This window comes from Camarhynchus parvulus, chromosome 5, assembly GCF_901933205.1.
Source record: "Camarhynchus parvulus chromosome 5, STF_HiC, whole genome shotgun sequence".
Taxonomy (NCBI): Eukaryota; Metazoa; Chordata; class Aves; order Passeriformes; family Thraupidae; genus Camarhynchus; species Camarhynchus parvulus.
Window position 1 is genome coordinate 60,617,966 of NC_044575.1, and position 14,285 is coordinate 60,632,250.

A 14,285-nucleotide genomic window follows, 5' to 3' on the forward strand; every position below is an offset into this window, starting at 1 on the left:
TTAAGTGCTATGGAATCTTGGAATGGTTTGGGGTTGGAATGGTGTTGTTGGAAAGAGCCTTAGAGTGCTGTGGAAAAGAAATCCAGGGAATTTGCACCAGAGCCAAAGAAAGATAAATTAAATGAGAAAAAAATCCTTCAAGTCTGTAAAGTCCAGGAGCCATTCCCATGTAGGGAATTGGAATGGTTTGGATTGGAATGGTGTAGCTGGGAAGGGCCTTAGAGTGCTATGGAATCTTGGAATAATTTGGGTTGGAATGGTGTGGTTGGAAAGATCCTTTAAAGGCAGTGGAATCATGGAATGGATGGATTGGGTTCCCAACAACACCATTCCATGAATGGATGAGCAGGAATGGTGAAACTAGGGAAAGCCTTTAAGTGCTATGGAATCTTGGGATGATTTGGGTTGGAACGGTGTTGTTGGAAAGAGCCATCAGCTGTTATGGAATCTTGGAATGGTTTGGGTTGGGAGAACTGCAAATCCCCCCCAGTGCCACCCCTGCCATGGCAGGGACACCTCCCACTGTCCCAGGGTGTCCCAGTGTCCAGCCTGGCCTTGGGCACTGCCAGGGATCCAGGGGCAGCCACAGCTGCTCTGGCAATTCCAGCCCAGCCAGGAATTCCCAATTCCCAATCTCCCATCCATCCCTGCCCTCTGGCACTGGGAGCCATTCCCTGGCTCCTGTCCCTCAGGCAGTTATGGGTTAGTGGCCGTCCCCTTTTCCCAGTGCTGTTTTATCCAGTTTTAAACATTCCCTGATTTTTAGCTCTCTTCCCTTCCCTTTGGAAATTCCCATCGTTGCTTCCCATTGTGCTGATTCCCTTTCCAAACCCTTAATCCCAGCCCTTAGTCCTGGTTTTATTCCTAGCTGCAAGCTGTTCCAGGCTTTTTTTAATATTTTTTTTTCTTTCCATCTCCTTGCAATTCTCCTGAAATGTGGGAAGCGTTCCCAGATTCCGTTCCTTGGCACTGGTGGGAGTTGTTGGAAGGTGTGCCAGGAGTGCTCCACAAGACATGAATGATGCTATTTGGGATTACTGGAGTTTGCTGAGTTTTTCTTCTCCTGGAATTGGAAATGAGCTGGAATCTCAGCCAGTGGGTTGCCAACACCTTTCCAATTCCTTTTCCCAGAACAAAGGAATTGCTGAGATCTTTTTAAGCCATGCCAGGTTCAGGGAAGGAGAGATTTGATCTTTTTCCAGTATTTTTAAACATCGTTTGAGGTGTTTTCCTGCCTGGAGGAGACTTTGCCAGTTTAGCCTCTGAAAAAAAGGGAAAATCAGTGTTCACAGAGCAAAAACCATGGAAACATCGAGTCAAAAATCTTTGGAATTTCCATCCTGACTGATTCCACATATTCCTTGTCCTGTCTCCAACACCTGGAGTGTGCAGGCAGAATGTGCTCAGGCTGATATTTTGGAATTGCCTGATGGAAAACTTGCATCCAATGATTGGGATAAGAGGGTAAGGATGGGTTAAATTGCCACCAAGGAATAATCTCCTTTTTGGAATGTGTTTAGATCCCAGAATTTTGTGTCATCGCATTTTTAATACTTTGCGACCATCATGACCTCGTCATTTGAAAGGGAAAAGGAAAGTTTTTAGGGAAAATCCCAAACAAATAACCCATGTTCAGCCAGTTACTCTGATTCCTGATTTTCTAAGGAATAATTTATATGGAATATCTGATTTTTTTAAGGAATCAGGGAGTTTTTGCAGGATCTGTGACTGGTTCTCAGCAGCTGCTGCTCCTGCCTGGCTGAGCTGGGCTGCCAAATCCCTCTTATGGAGATTCCCACCCTTTTCCCATTTTTCTCTGCTCCCCCTCCCCAGTTCTCTCACTTTTCCAGCAAAATCAAATGCCAGCTCCTTTCTTTGTCACCACAGCTGAACCCGGTGGCAGCTCAGACTCTCACTCCCATTTTGGGATCAGCGAGAGCACTGGGAGGAATTGGGATCCTGTGGGAGGAAAATATGGCACAGCTGATTGGGATCACTGGGAAATTTAGGGTTTGGATCACTTAAGCTTTGGATCTCTGAGAGATTTAGGGTTTGGATCACTGGGAGATTAAAGGTTTGGATCTCTGGGAAATTCAAGGTTTGGATCACTGGAAAATTTAGGATTTGGATCACTGGGAGATTGAATGTTTGGATCTTTAAGATTTAGGGTTTAGATCACTGGGAGATTTAAGACTTGGATCTTTGGGGTTTAGGGTTTGCATCACTGGGAGATTTAGGGTTTGGATCTCTGGGAGATTTGAGGTTTGGATCACTGGGAGATTTAGGGTTTGGATCTTTGAGATTTAAGGTTAGATCACTGTGAGATTTAGGGTTTGGATAATTGAGATTTATGGTTTGGATCACTGGTATATTTAAGGTTTGGATCTCTGGGAGATTCAGGGTTACATCGTTGGGAGACTTAGGGTTTAGATCACCAAGAGATTTAGGATTTGGATCTCTGGGAGATTTAGGGTTTGGATCACTGAGTGATTTAAGGTTTGGATCCCTGGGAGATTTAGGGTTTGGATCTTTGAGAGATTTAAGGATTGGATCTCTGGGAGATTTAGGATAAGGTCACTGGGAGATTTAAGTTTTGGATCTTTGAGATTTAGGGTTTGTATTGCTGGAAAATTTAGGGTTTGGATCACTGGGAGATTTAGGGTTTGGATCTGTGGGAGATTTAAGGTTTGGATCATTGAGATTTAAGATTTGGATCACTGAGAGATTTAGGGTTTGGATCTCTGGGAGATTTAGGTTTTGGATCATTGAGATTTAGTGTTAGGATCACTGGGAAATTTAGGGTTTTGTTCATTGTTATTTAGGGTTTGCATTACTGACAGATTTAGGGTTTGGATCATTGAGATTTGGGATTTAATTCAGAAAATTTCCTGGAAATGAGGTTGGGGTTCATTTTCAGTCTTGCCAGAATATTCTGGAAATACCAACAAGCTCTGATATGAACGTAACCTGGGATGCATCAACTCCCAATATTTAGGGATTTTCCTGGAGTTCCTTCCTCTGCTCTTGGCACTGTCTGAAGGACAACACGATTTTTCTGGATTATTTTTTATGGAGTTTTAAAAATGGGAACAGATTGAATCAAACAGGCTGATTTTGATCTGCAGGGAATCAATAACCTCGGTGATGTTCCAGAGCACGACGTGGTGGGAACAGAGCCCCTTAAACCCGGCTTTGGGGCAGCTCCACTGAGCTGGATTTAGTCAGGTCTAGAAGAGGCTTCCCAAAAACCAGCCTGGCTTCCTGTGGAACCTGCCTTGGAGGAGGGTGGGAATGTTGTGTGGCCTGATGGAGGAAAAAATTTAGGGATGGGTGAAACTTTGGAGACTGAGCTTGGCACTGGTGAGGTCCCACCTCAAATCTTGGGGTCATTTGGGGTCATTCATGACAGAAAGGACATGGAGGGGCTGGAGTGTGTCAAGGGAATGGAATGGAGCTGGGAAAGGCTGGAGAATCCCTGAGGAGCTGGGAAGGGGCTGGAGAATCTCTGAGGAGCTGGGAAGGGGCTGGAGAATCCCTGAGGAGCTGGAAAGGGGCTCAGCCTGGAGCAAAGGAGGCTCAGGGGCCCTTGTGGCTCTGCACAGCTCCTGCCAGGAGGGCACAGCCGGGGGGGTCGGGCTCTGCTCCAGGGAACAGGGACAGGAGCAGAGGGAACGGCCTCAGGCTGGGCCAGGGCAGCCTCAGGGTGGGCACAGCAGGAATTTCCCCATGGAAAGGGGGCTCCGGCCTTGGCACTGCCCAGGGAGGGCTGCAGTGCCCATCCCTGCAGGTGTCCCCTGGAGGTGGCACTGAGAGCTCTGGGCTGGGGACAAGGTGGGCATTGGGCACAGCTGGGACTCTGATCTTGGAGCTCTTTTCCAACCTCAGGGATTCTGTGAGGTTTAGATTGGATATTTGGGAAAATTTCTTCCCTAAAAGGGTTCCCCAGCCCTGGCACAGGTACAGGGTGGAGTCCCCATGCCTGGAGGGATTTCAAATCCCTGTGGATGTGGCACCTGGGGACACGGGGCAGTGGTGGCCTTGGCAGTGCCATGTTGGACTTCATGATCTTGGAGGACTTTTCCAACCTTCACAATTCCGTGAAATTATCAGGGACAGGAATCTCCTGAAAACCAATTTGGGGTTTTTGAAGAAGGGCTTGGTGTGTTTTGTTTCACCTTTTTGTTTGTTTGGGGTTTTTATTTGTGTTCCTTTATTTATGATGCTTCCCAGTCCCAAATCTTCTTGTCAGCCCCAAAATCCCTCCCCTAATGATTGTGACAAGTAATGGAGTCAAGATTTTTATTGCTGAAAGATTAGAGAAGAAACATTTCCTTGTGTGGAGCTCAGTTGAGCCGTTGTCATCCCTGACAGCATTTTGGGAACGCTCTGTGAAGCTGATTCCCTGTTTTTTACTCCTTCAAGGGGAGTAAAATGAGTGGAGATGGGGAGAAGGAAAAGCAGAAACAACACTGAAATTGTTAAGAGGGAAAAAAAGTCTCAATTTGAGCTGCCTGGGTTTCACCATGGCTTTGTCACTTTAAACCATGATTCTGCTCCGAGGAGTGAATTTGAAGTGGAAAAAAATCAGTTTTAGGCATTTCCCCCTCTCTGTTTAGACTGCAGTGTTCGAATTTAATGACACAAACACATTTTGATGCCTTTTTACTCTTGAGGGAAACAAATCCCTCTGGGAACAGGGAGCTGCGGGCTCCTGGTTTCCCAGTCCTGCTTGGGGTGGGAGGGAGCAGCTCCAAAGATCTCCATCCTCCAAAGATCCCATTCCCAAAGCGGGTGAAGGCATCACCTCTGGGTTGGGGTAACAGCCTGGGGTAAACTGGGACCTCAGAGGTTGTCCAGGGAGGCAAATTCCTAGGAAAACTTGGAATGCTCAATGATTTTTAGGGGAAAATTGGGATTTGTACCTTTGGACGCTGAGGGTGGTGCATTGGTGGCAGCTGGGTGGTGGAAATCCCGAACCTGGGAATGCTTCGATGGAGCTGGTCCTGCTGCTGAGGAGGAGATTTCCAGTCCCTGAGTCCATCCTGAAACTTCCAGCATTCCCAGAAAAATCCTTTGGAAGTGCTGACTGTGATGTAATGGAACATCATGGGTTGAAGATGTTTTGCATGAACATTTGGGGTTGAACAAACGGGAAGTGATTCCTGATTCATTTTTTTACTTCCTTAACTTTGCCTTTTATATTGGAAATTGATCCACAATCGATTTCTTCTCCCCCCTGGATGTTTTAAATCTATTGATGGTTATTCCCTGATTTTTCCTGGGATACTGCGCCATTGCTGAGCTTATCCTTTGCCTTCCTGAGGAAAATTTTCTTATTTTAATGAGTTCTGTGGTTTTTCTGCAGACCTTTGCTTGATATTCCACATCTTCCCGAGGTTACACCCCTCAGAGAGGGGCCCTTTCCTTGGATTTTAACCCAAGGGAATTGTAGAACCTTTAGATGGAGGGAATGGGGAATTCCTACTCGGATTATTTTCTGGTTTATGGAACAAAAATGAATTTTTTAGTTCACTGGGGATTCAAAGCAGTGCTCGCCATGGAGCGAGCACTGGGATCATCTCCCCATTCCCAGTTCTTTCCATGGAATCCTGGAATGGGTTGAAAGGGATGTTAAAAACCATTTCATTCCAAACCACCCCAGCCATGGCAGGGACACCTCCCACTGTCCCAGGGTGTCCCCAATGTCCAGCCTGGCCTTGGGCACTGCCAGGGATCCAGGGGCAGCCACAGCTGCTCTGGCAATCCCAGCCCAGCCAGGAATTCCCAATTCCCAATCTCCCACCCATCCCTGCCCTCTGGCACTGGCAGCCATTCCCTGGCTCCTGTCCCTCCCTCCCTTGTCCCCAGTCCCTCTCCAGCTCTCCTGGAGCCCTTCAGGCCCTGCCAGGGGCTCTGAGCTCTCCCTGGAGCCTTCCCTTCCCTTCTCCAGCTGAACATTCCCAATTACCCTGTTTCCCTAGCAGAGGTGCATTTTTGAACAATTTTGGCTCCTGGGAGGTAACACCTGCCCAGAATTCCTAGAATCACCTCACCCTTGGATCCAATTCCCTTCTTTCCAACTCTCCCATCCTTCCTGGTTTTCAGCTCCTTCCTGTGGAACACCTCCTAAATCCTGTGGGTTTAATTAAACCCCAACCTTTTCCCCCCAAAAATGTGAGGATTTGATCAATTCCTGAAGCTGGATGGCAACAACAGCAACTTCTTCTGTCCCTGGGGAAAAAAAAAAAAAAGAAAAATAGGAATTAGACAGGTCCACAAGGGAAGTAAGAGCCTGGATTTGGATTTTATGGAGTTCTCAACCCCAGGCTTGATTTTGTGCTGGTTTAGAAGCTCAAAATGACAAAATCTGTTGTATTTATTTGCCTCTAAAGAATTCCAGGGAATTCCCAGGCATTGAGGTTATGGGGATGTGTTTGTGATTCCCGGGATTCGACATGGAATTCTAGCATTGGAAAGCCTCCATAGAAAGGAATAATTCAGAATTCCAATGGAGTTTTGTCTGCTTCATTCTGCCCTTAAATTATTTATTATTTATTAGTCTTTATTATGAAGGTGATTTTTAAAAAAATTAATTAAATTTTCTGAATAAAAAACCAGGGAGAATTAAAAAATATCCAAAATTTGGAGCTGTTCAGATAATTTCCTCAAATTCCTGGGATAATTTAGGTAGGTGCCAGTCCAGAGTTTCCCACCAGGAAGGTTAAATAATCCTAAAAGGAACCCAGTGAAATTCCTGACCTCAGCTCCCAGTTAATGCTGAAAAAGGCATTTTCCAGCCATGCAGGATGGAAAATCCCCCACTCTTCAGTGGGATGTTGATAGAAAAAATGTTTATGGATTATTCAGGATTAAAGTGTTAATTTTTTGATGCAGGGAAACATCTGAAGGGCCTACGGAACAACATTGGAGTCAAAGTAATCCAAATTAATCAAAGATTAATTGCTGCAATTAATTATTGGCCAGGTTATTCCATGTTTTTTTGGGAAAGAATTTGTGGGTATTTCCCTAAATCCTGTTTTTCCATTAAAAAAAGACTGATCCAACTGAGCAGAATAAAGGAATTTTATCAATTTATTATTTTTAACCATTTTTTAACTGAAGTTTTACTGATTTACCTAAGAATGAAATATTTTTTTTCCTCAGGATCCACTCATTAAAACCCTTTTAAATTATTCAGCAATTCCTTAAAATCCCTTTATTTTGTCCAGTAATATTTGGACTTTCAGCCTTGAAGTGTAAGGAAAGTTTCCTCTGCAATTCCAATGCCGAATCCCGAATTTTTGGGATTCAGACCACTTGGATAGCTGATTTTCCAGAGTTTGGATGCCAATGTGTAAAATCTGAATTCAAATGTGAAGGAATGGATTTTTAAAATTGATTTTATTTAATTGATTTTATTTAGTTTTTGAAGCATGCCCAGATTCCAGTTTCAGGATTACTCTGGAATCTTTGGGAATAAAGTGGAAAAAAACCACCCTTAAACTTTTCCATAGGAGTTGTAGCTTTGTGGGTTTGCTGCTGATTTTTTCCACAATTTTCCAGAGTTTTCCTCTGCTGGAAAATAAAAGGAAATCTCTGTTTCCCAATGTGTTACAAAAGAGCAATTTCCTTGGGATCCTTGGCACGGAATCCGGATGCTCTTGTCCTGCCTGTTCACAGCTTCTGTCACTGCTGGCTTTTCCTTGGATGAGGAAAAAATTGTGATTCCCTGGAAAACAGGAAGTGTTGGGACGTGCAGGCCCAAGGGCATGAGTTGGCCCATAAAGGCAATTTATCCTCTGGAAGTGGGAGAACATTCCCTGTGTTCATGGAATCACAGAATCCTGGAATGGTTTGGGTTGGAAGGGACCTTGAATCCCATCCCATTGCAGCCCCTATCCCATTCCACCTCCCACTGTCCCAGGCTGCTCCAAACCTCAATGTCCAGCCTGGCCTGGGACACTTCTGGGGATCCAGGGGCAGCCACAGCTGCTCTGGGAATTCCATCCCAGACCCTCCCCACCTTCCCAGCCAGGAATTCCTTCCCAATATCCAACCTAAATGTCCTCTTTTCCAACTTATGCCATTCCCTGTGTCCTGTCCTTTCATCCCTTGTCCCAAGTCCCTCTCAAGCTCTCCTGGAGAACTGGGGCTTGGAGCACCCTGGCACGGTGGGAGGTGTCCCTGGGTTGGAATTGGATGGGATTGAAGGTCCCTTCCCACCCAAACTATTCCGTGATTCTGTGATTACAAAAACAAGAAAACCACCAGAAAAAAGAAAAAAAGGAAATTTGAATTAATTTCTCCTCCCAGACCCAGCACAGGCAGCCTCAAATCCCACGGATCAGAAATCCCTGGCAATGTTCAAGGCTTGGAGCAACCTGGGATACTGGGAGGTGTCCTCTCCACGGCAGGGTCTGGAACAGGATCCTTAAACTCCTCCAACCCAAACCATTCCATGATCCCATGAAATGCAGCTCCTCAGGACTCTTGGATGAAATGTTTGTTCCGTGAGCTGTTGAGTTTCTTGGGAATTTCCCTGAATCATCCAAGGTGAAGTCCTGGTGCCACCCGTACAAATCTCGTGGTTTGGCGCAGAGTTTTAGACTGTGCCCATTTTCCAGACCTAAAGTTATCCTGGATATTTGTGCTGAGTTTTAGACTGCACCCATTTTCCAGCCCTAAAGTTATCCCAGGTTTTGGAGCTGAGTTTTAGACTCTGCCCATTTTCCAGACCTAAAGTTATCCTGGATATTGGTGCCAAGTTTTAGACGGTCCCCATTTTCCAGACCTAAACTAATCCTGCATTTTGGTGCTGAGTTTTAGACTGTGCCCATTTTCCAGACCTAAAGGTAATCCTGGATTTTGATGCCAGGTTTCAGACTCTGCCCATTTTCCAGACCTAAAGTAATCCTGGATTTCAGTGCTGAGTTTCAGACTGTGCCCATTTTCCAGATGTGAAGCAATCCTGTATATTGGTGCTGAGTTTTAGACTCCACTGATTTTCCAGACCTAAAGGTAATCCTGGATTTTAGTGCTGACTTTCAGAGTCTGCCCATTTTCCAGACCTAAAATTATCCCAGGTTTTGGTGCCGATTTTTAGACTGTACCCATTTTCCAGACCTAAACTAATCCTGGATTTCAGTGCTGAGTTTTAGACTGTGCCCATTTTCCAGACCTAAAGGTAATCCTGGTTTTTGGTGCTTGCTCAGATCAGGTGGACCAAAACAGCAGGAAGTGCCTCTGACAGATTCCAAGATTCCAGTGTCTTCAACGAAACCCTGAGGATCTCCAACATCCAGAGACACCAGGGAGGCCGCTACTACTGCAAGGCTGAGAACGGCCTGGGCTCCCCGGCCATCAAATCCATCCGAGTGGACGTCTACTGTGAGTACATCCTTGGAATTCTGCCTTTGCTCCTTTAGGAATGCCTTAAAATATCTGCTGTTCCCAAGAAACCTTTGGCTCCTCGGGAATCCCCATTTTAATGGTGGATGCCGCGGGCTCGCAGAGTTTTTATGGTTGGAAGAATGTGAAGGGTTGGGATTGGAGTGAAAAATGTGATGGATTTGGATTGCAAGGAAAATGTGAAGCATTGGGATTGGAGTGAAAAAAGTGAAGGACTGGGATTGTAGTGAAAAATGTGATGGATTTGGATTCCAAGGGATATGTGAAGGATTGGGATTGCAGGGGAAAATGTGGATGACTGGGATTGCGCTGAGGGATGTGATGGATTTGGATTGCAAGGAAAATGTGAAGGATTGGGATTGTGGTGAGGGATGTGAAGGATTGGAATTGCAGAGAAAACTGAAGGATTGAGATGGCAAGAAAAAATGTGAAGGATTGGGATTGGAGTGAAAATATGAAGGTTGGGATCGCAGTGAAAAATGTGAAGGATTGGGATTCCAAGGGAAATGTGAAGGATTGGGATTGGAGTGAAAAATGTGAAGGATTGGGATTGTGGTGAGGGATGTGAAGAACTGGAATTGCAGGGAAAACTGTGAGGGATTGGGATGGCAAGGAAAAATATGAAGGATTGGGATTGGAGTGAAAATATGAAGGTTGGGATCGCAGTGAAAAATGTGAAGGATTGGGATTGCAAGGGAAATGTGAAGGATTGGGATTGCAGTGAAAAATGTGATGGATTTGGATTGCAAGGAAAATGAAGGATTGGGATTGTGGTGAAGGATGTGAAGGATTGGAATTGTGGTGAAAAATGTGATGGATTTGGATTGCAAGGGAAATGGGAAGGATTTGGATTGTGGTGAGGGATGTGAAGAACTGGAATTGCAGGGAAAACTGTGAGGGATTTGGATTTCAGTGAAAATATGAATGTTGAGATCGTGGTGAAAAATGTGATGGATTTGGATTGTGGTGAAAAATGTAAAGGATTGGGATTGCAAGGGAAATGTGAAGGATTTGGATTAGAGTGAAAAAAGTGAAGGATTTGGATAGTGGTGAAAAATGTGAAGGATTGGGATAGTGGTGAAAAATGTGAAGGATTGGGATTGTGGTGAAAAATGTGAAGGATTAGGATTGCAAGAGAAATGTGGATGTTTGGGATTGTAGTGAAACATGTGAAGGATTGGGATTGCAGGGAAAAATGTGGATGATTGGGATTGTGGTGAGGGATGTGAAGGACTGGATTTGCAGTGAAAAATGGGGAGAATTGGGATGGGAGTGAAAAATATGAAGGATTTGGATTTCAGTGAAAAATGTGAAGGGTTGGGATTGTGGCAGATATATGGAAGGATTAGGATTGTGGTGAAGGGTGTGAAGGATTGGGACTGTGGTACAAAATATGGAGGATTGGGATTGCAGTGAAAAATGTGAAGGATGTAGATTGCAGGGAAAAAATTGAAGGATTGGGAATGAAGGGAAAATGTGATGGATGTGGTGGATTGTGGTGAAAAATAAGAAATATTTAAATGCGATGGATTGTGGTGAAAAATAAGAAATATTTTTATTTCAGTGAAAAATGTGAAGGATTGGGATTGCAGTGAAAAGTAGGGAAGGTTGGGATTGCAATGAGAAACAAAAAGGATTGGAATTGCAGGAGAAAATGTGAAGGATTTGGATAGCAGGGAAAAAATGTGAAGGATTTGGATTGTGGTGAAGAATGTAAAGGATTGGGATTGAAGGGAAAAATATGAAAGATTTGGATTGTGGTGAAAAATGTGACTGGCTGGGATTGGAGTGAAAATGTAAAGGATGTGGATTGCGGTGAAAAGTCTGAAGGATGTGGATTGCAAGGAAAAATTGTGAAGGGTTGGGATTGTGGTGAAAAATAAGAAATATTCGAATTTCAGTGAAAATGTGAAGGATTGGGTTGCAGGAAAAAATAGGAAAGACTGGGATTATGGTGAGGAATGCAAAGGTTAGGGATTGCTTTAGGCCCTGGAAGGGGCTCTGGGGTCACCCTGGAGCCTTTTCTTCTCCAGGTGAACGTTCCCAGCTCTCCCGGCAGAGCTGCTCCTGCCCTTGGATCATCCTGGAGCCTCCTCTGGACTCTGGACTGTGAAATTTGCTTTGGGTTCACTCCCAGAATCCTGGAATGGTTTGGGTTGGAAGGGACCTTAAATCCCATCCCATTCCAGACCCTTCCATGGGCAGGGACACCTCCCACTGTCCCAGGGTGCCCCAGTGTCCAGCCTGGCCTTGGGCACTGCCAGGGATCCAGGGGCAGCCACAGCTGCTCTGGCAATTCCAGCCCAGCCAGGAATTCCCAATTCCCAATCTCCCACCCATCCCATGGCCTCTGGCACTGGGAGCCATTCCCTGGCTCCTGTCCCTCCATCCCTTGTCCCCAGTCCCTCTCCAGCTCTCCTGGAGCCCTTCAGGCCCTGCCAGGGACTCTGAGCTCTCCCTGGAGCCTTCTCCATGTAAATAATCCCAATTCTCCCAAGCTTTTCTCATAGGATAAGTGCTCAAACCTTTGGATCAACTCCACCACCCGCTCTGCACTCCCTTGTTTATTATAAATGAAGAAATAATCAACTATTTCTTTTTTCCTCTATTCAAATATATTTATTCTCCTTTTAGACCATTTAAAATCCAGAATAAAGCAGGGAGAGAGCAGTGGGGTCTCACCAGGAGCCCCTCCTCGTTATTTACACTCCATTAATTCCGAATTCCCCTTTTAACAGGGATTTATTTAAACCTTTTAAGGAGCCTCTGGAAAAATTTCTCTAAGTAGAGATGGATGTGCTCTAAAACCAGACTTTCCTAACCCAGTTTGTTGTTCATTAATTCCACAAAATTAAGTTTCTGTCATTTAAGAAGTGGAGGAACGAGCATTAATTAGGTTTGGGATTATGAAACCAATAATTACTGACTTAAGATGTTAATACTCCCAATTTGTAACAATTATTCCACGTCAAGCACGTCAGGTGGCCTTTGGCATCAACGCCTGTTTTTCCTGGCTTGGGAAATCCATTTTTCCTGCTTTGTTTATGGAAAAATGATGCAGGGACAGAGGGAATCAATAACCCAAAATTTCTGTTACAAACCCTCAGTCCCTGCAGTGTCAGAGTGGGATTCAATCTTGTTTATTCCCCATTTTTTTGGTGGGTGCTCCTGGTCCAGCTGGATTTTCCAGCACGGCGGGGATCCAAGGTGAGCTCTGGAACAGCCTGAGGGAAGTGGGATTAAAAATGCTCTCAGTGACTCCATGACTTGATTAGAGTGGGCTTGATTTAATGATAATCATCTGGAATTTTTTAATCAGCTCTGATTGCAATTTTCCACGGAATTTCATCTTGGAATTGACCACACCACAGGTTTAGTTTGACCTCTTTTATCTCCCAGCTCTGGCTGCTTTTTAGGGTTGATTTTTCCTTTGCTGCTCTATTAAAAATCAATATAATGACTTTTTTTTCCCTAAAAACCATCTGAACATGGAGCTTTGAGGAACCCTCCCTCTGCCCAAGTTTTTCTGTTCAGCTGCTTCGATTTCTAAAAAAAAAAATTCAGTCTGTTTCTTCCCCAAACTGAATTGGGTTTTCTTCCATTTCCAGCTATTTTTATTCCTTATATTTATATTTCCTGGAGCCAAAAGAGCTCTTCTGTACTGATTTCCCTCATGAGGTGCTTGCAGCCAATAATAATCTATATAAATATAATTATAAATCTATAAAAATTATAAATATAATTTAAATGTATTCATTATTAAATTTTATTTTCACTTAAAATTTACTTTTAAAATAAATTTATTTAATTTTAAAGAAATTTACACTTATTTTTTATTTTTCAATTTAGCTTCAAATTTATTTTTTAATTTTAAAATTTTATTCTAAATTATAATTATTAAATGTTCTCTTTAGAGAAATTCAAAGGTTTTGTGATTGTTACATCTTGTCCAGAGAACTCAGATCCTGAGCTAATTTTCCAGCATGGAAGAGTTGCTGCTGGACTTTCTTTGCCATTTAATTAATTATTTTTCCTTGCCCTTTAATTAATTCATTTTTGTTGCCTTTTAATTATTTAACATTGCTAAAAAACACAAGATCGAGTTAGGATCCAGTACTCCGGTCACTGATTCTCAGTGCGAGAGTAAATAAAATCCTTCCTGCACAGTGATCCCAGAAATTCCCATTATTCCAGGACTTTTCCGATGTTTCGGGCGATGCCTGGGGCACTGCTGGGAATTCATGGATGTGCCTTGTTCTGTGTGAGTTTCTGACTCCTGGTGATTGGGAGAATCCATTGATTGGGGAGAATCCATTGATTGGGAAAATCCACTGATCCTTTCCCATCTGTGCGTATGCCCAAAAAATCATGGAATGGTTTGGGTTGGAATGAGACTTAAACCCCAACCAGTGCCATCCCTGCCATGGCAGGGACACCTCCCACTGTCCCAGGGTGCCCCAATGTCCAGCCTGGCCTTGGGCACTGCCAGGGATCCAGGGGCAGCCACAGCTGCTCTGGCAATCCCAGCCCAGCCAGGAATTCCCAATTCCCAATCTCCCATCCATCCCTGCCCTCTGGCACTGGCAGCCATTCCCTGGCTCCTGTCCCTCCATCCCTTGTCCCCAGTCCCTCTCCAGCTCTCCTGGAGCCCCTCCAGGCCCTGCCAGGGGCTCTGAGCTCTCCCTGGAGCCTTCTCCTCTCCAGGGGAACATTCCCAGCTCTCCCAGCCTGGCTCCAGAGGGGCTCCAGCCTTTGGAGCAGCTCCATGAATTCCTCTGGATCTCTCCAGCAGCTCCACGTCCTCCTGCTGTTGGATCCAGGGCTGGGGCAGCTCTGCAGGTGGGGTCTCACCTGGGCAGGGCAGAGGGGCAGAATTC

General features: G+C 44.7%; 1 protein-coding gene across 2 annotated transcripts in view; it reads left to right on the plus strand.

The window, feature by feature from the left end:
* MDGA2 (MAM domain containing glycosylphosphatidylinositol anchor 2) overlaps positions 1-14,285 on the plus strand; it is a 222,433-nt gene that overhangs the window by 79,596 nt on the left and 128,552 nt on the right. Inside the window, exon 3 of one of the 2 annotated variants that reach the window (XM_030949844.1) lies at positions 9,213-9,387. In XM_030949844.1, coding sequence (XP_030805704.1) covers positions 9,213-9,387 — 175 coding nt within the window. The remainder of the gene's footprint in view (positions 1-9,212; positions 9,388-14,285) is intronic. The other variant, XM_030949845.1, reaches the window with a different exon arrangement.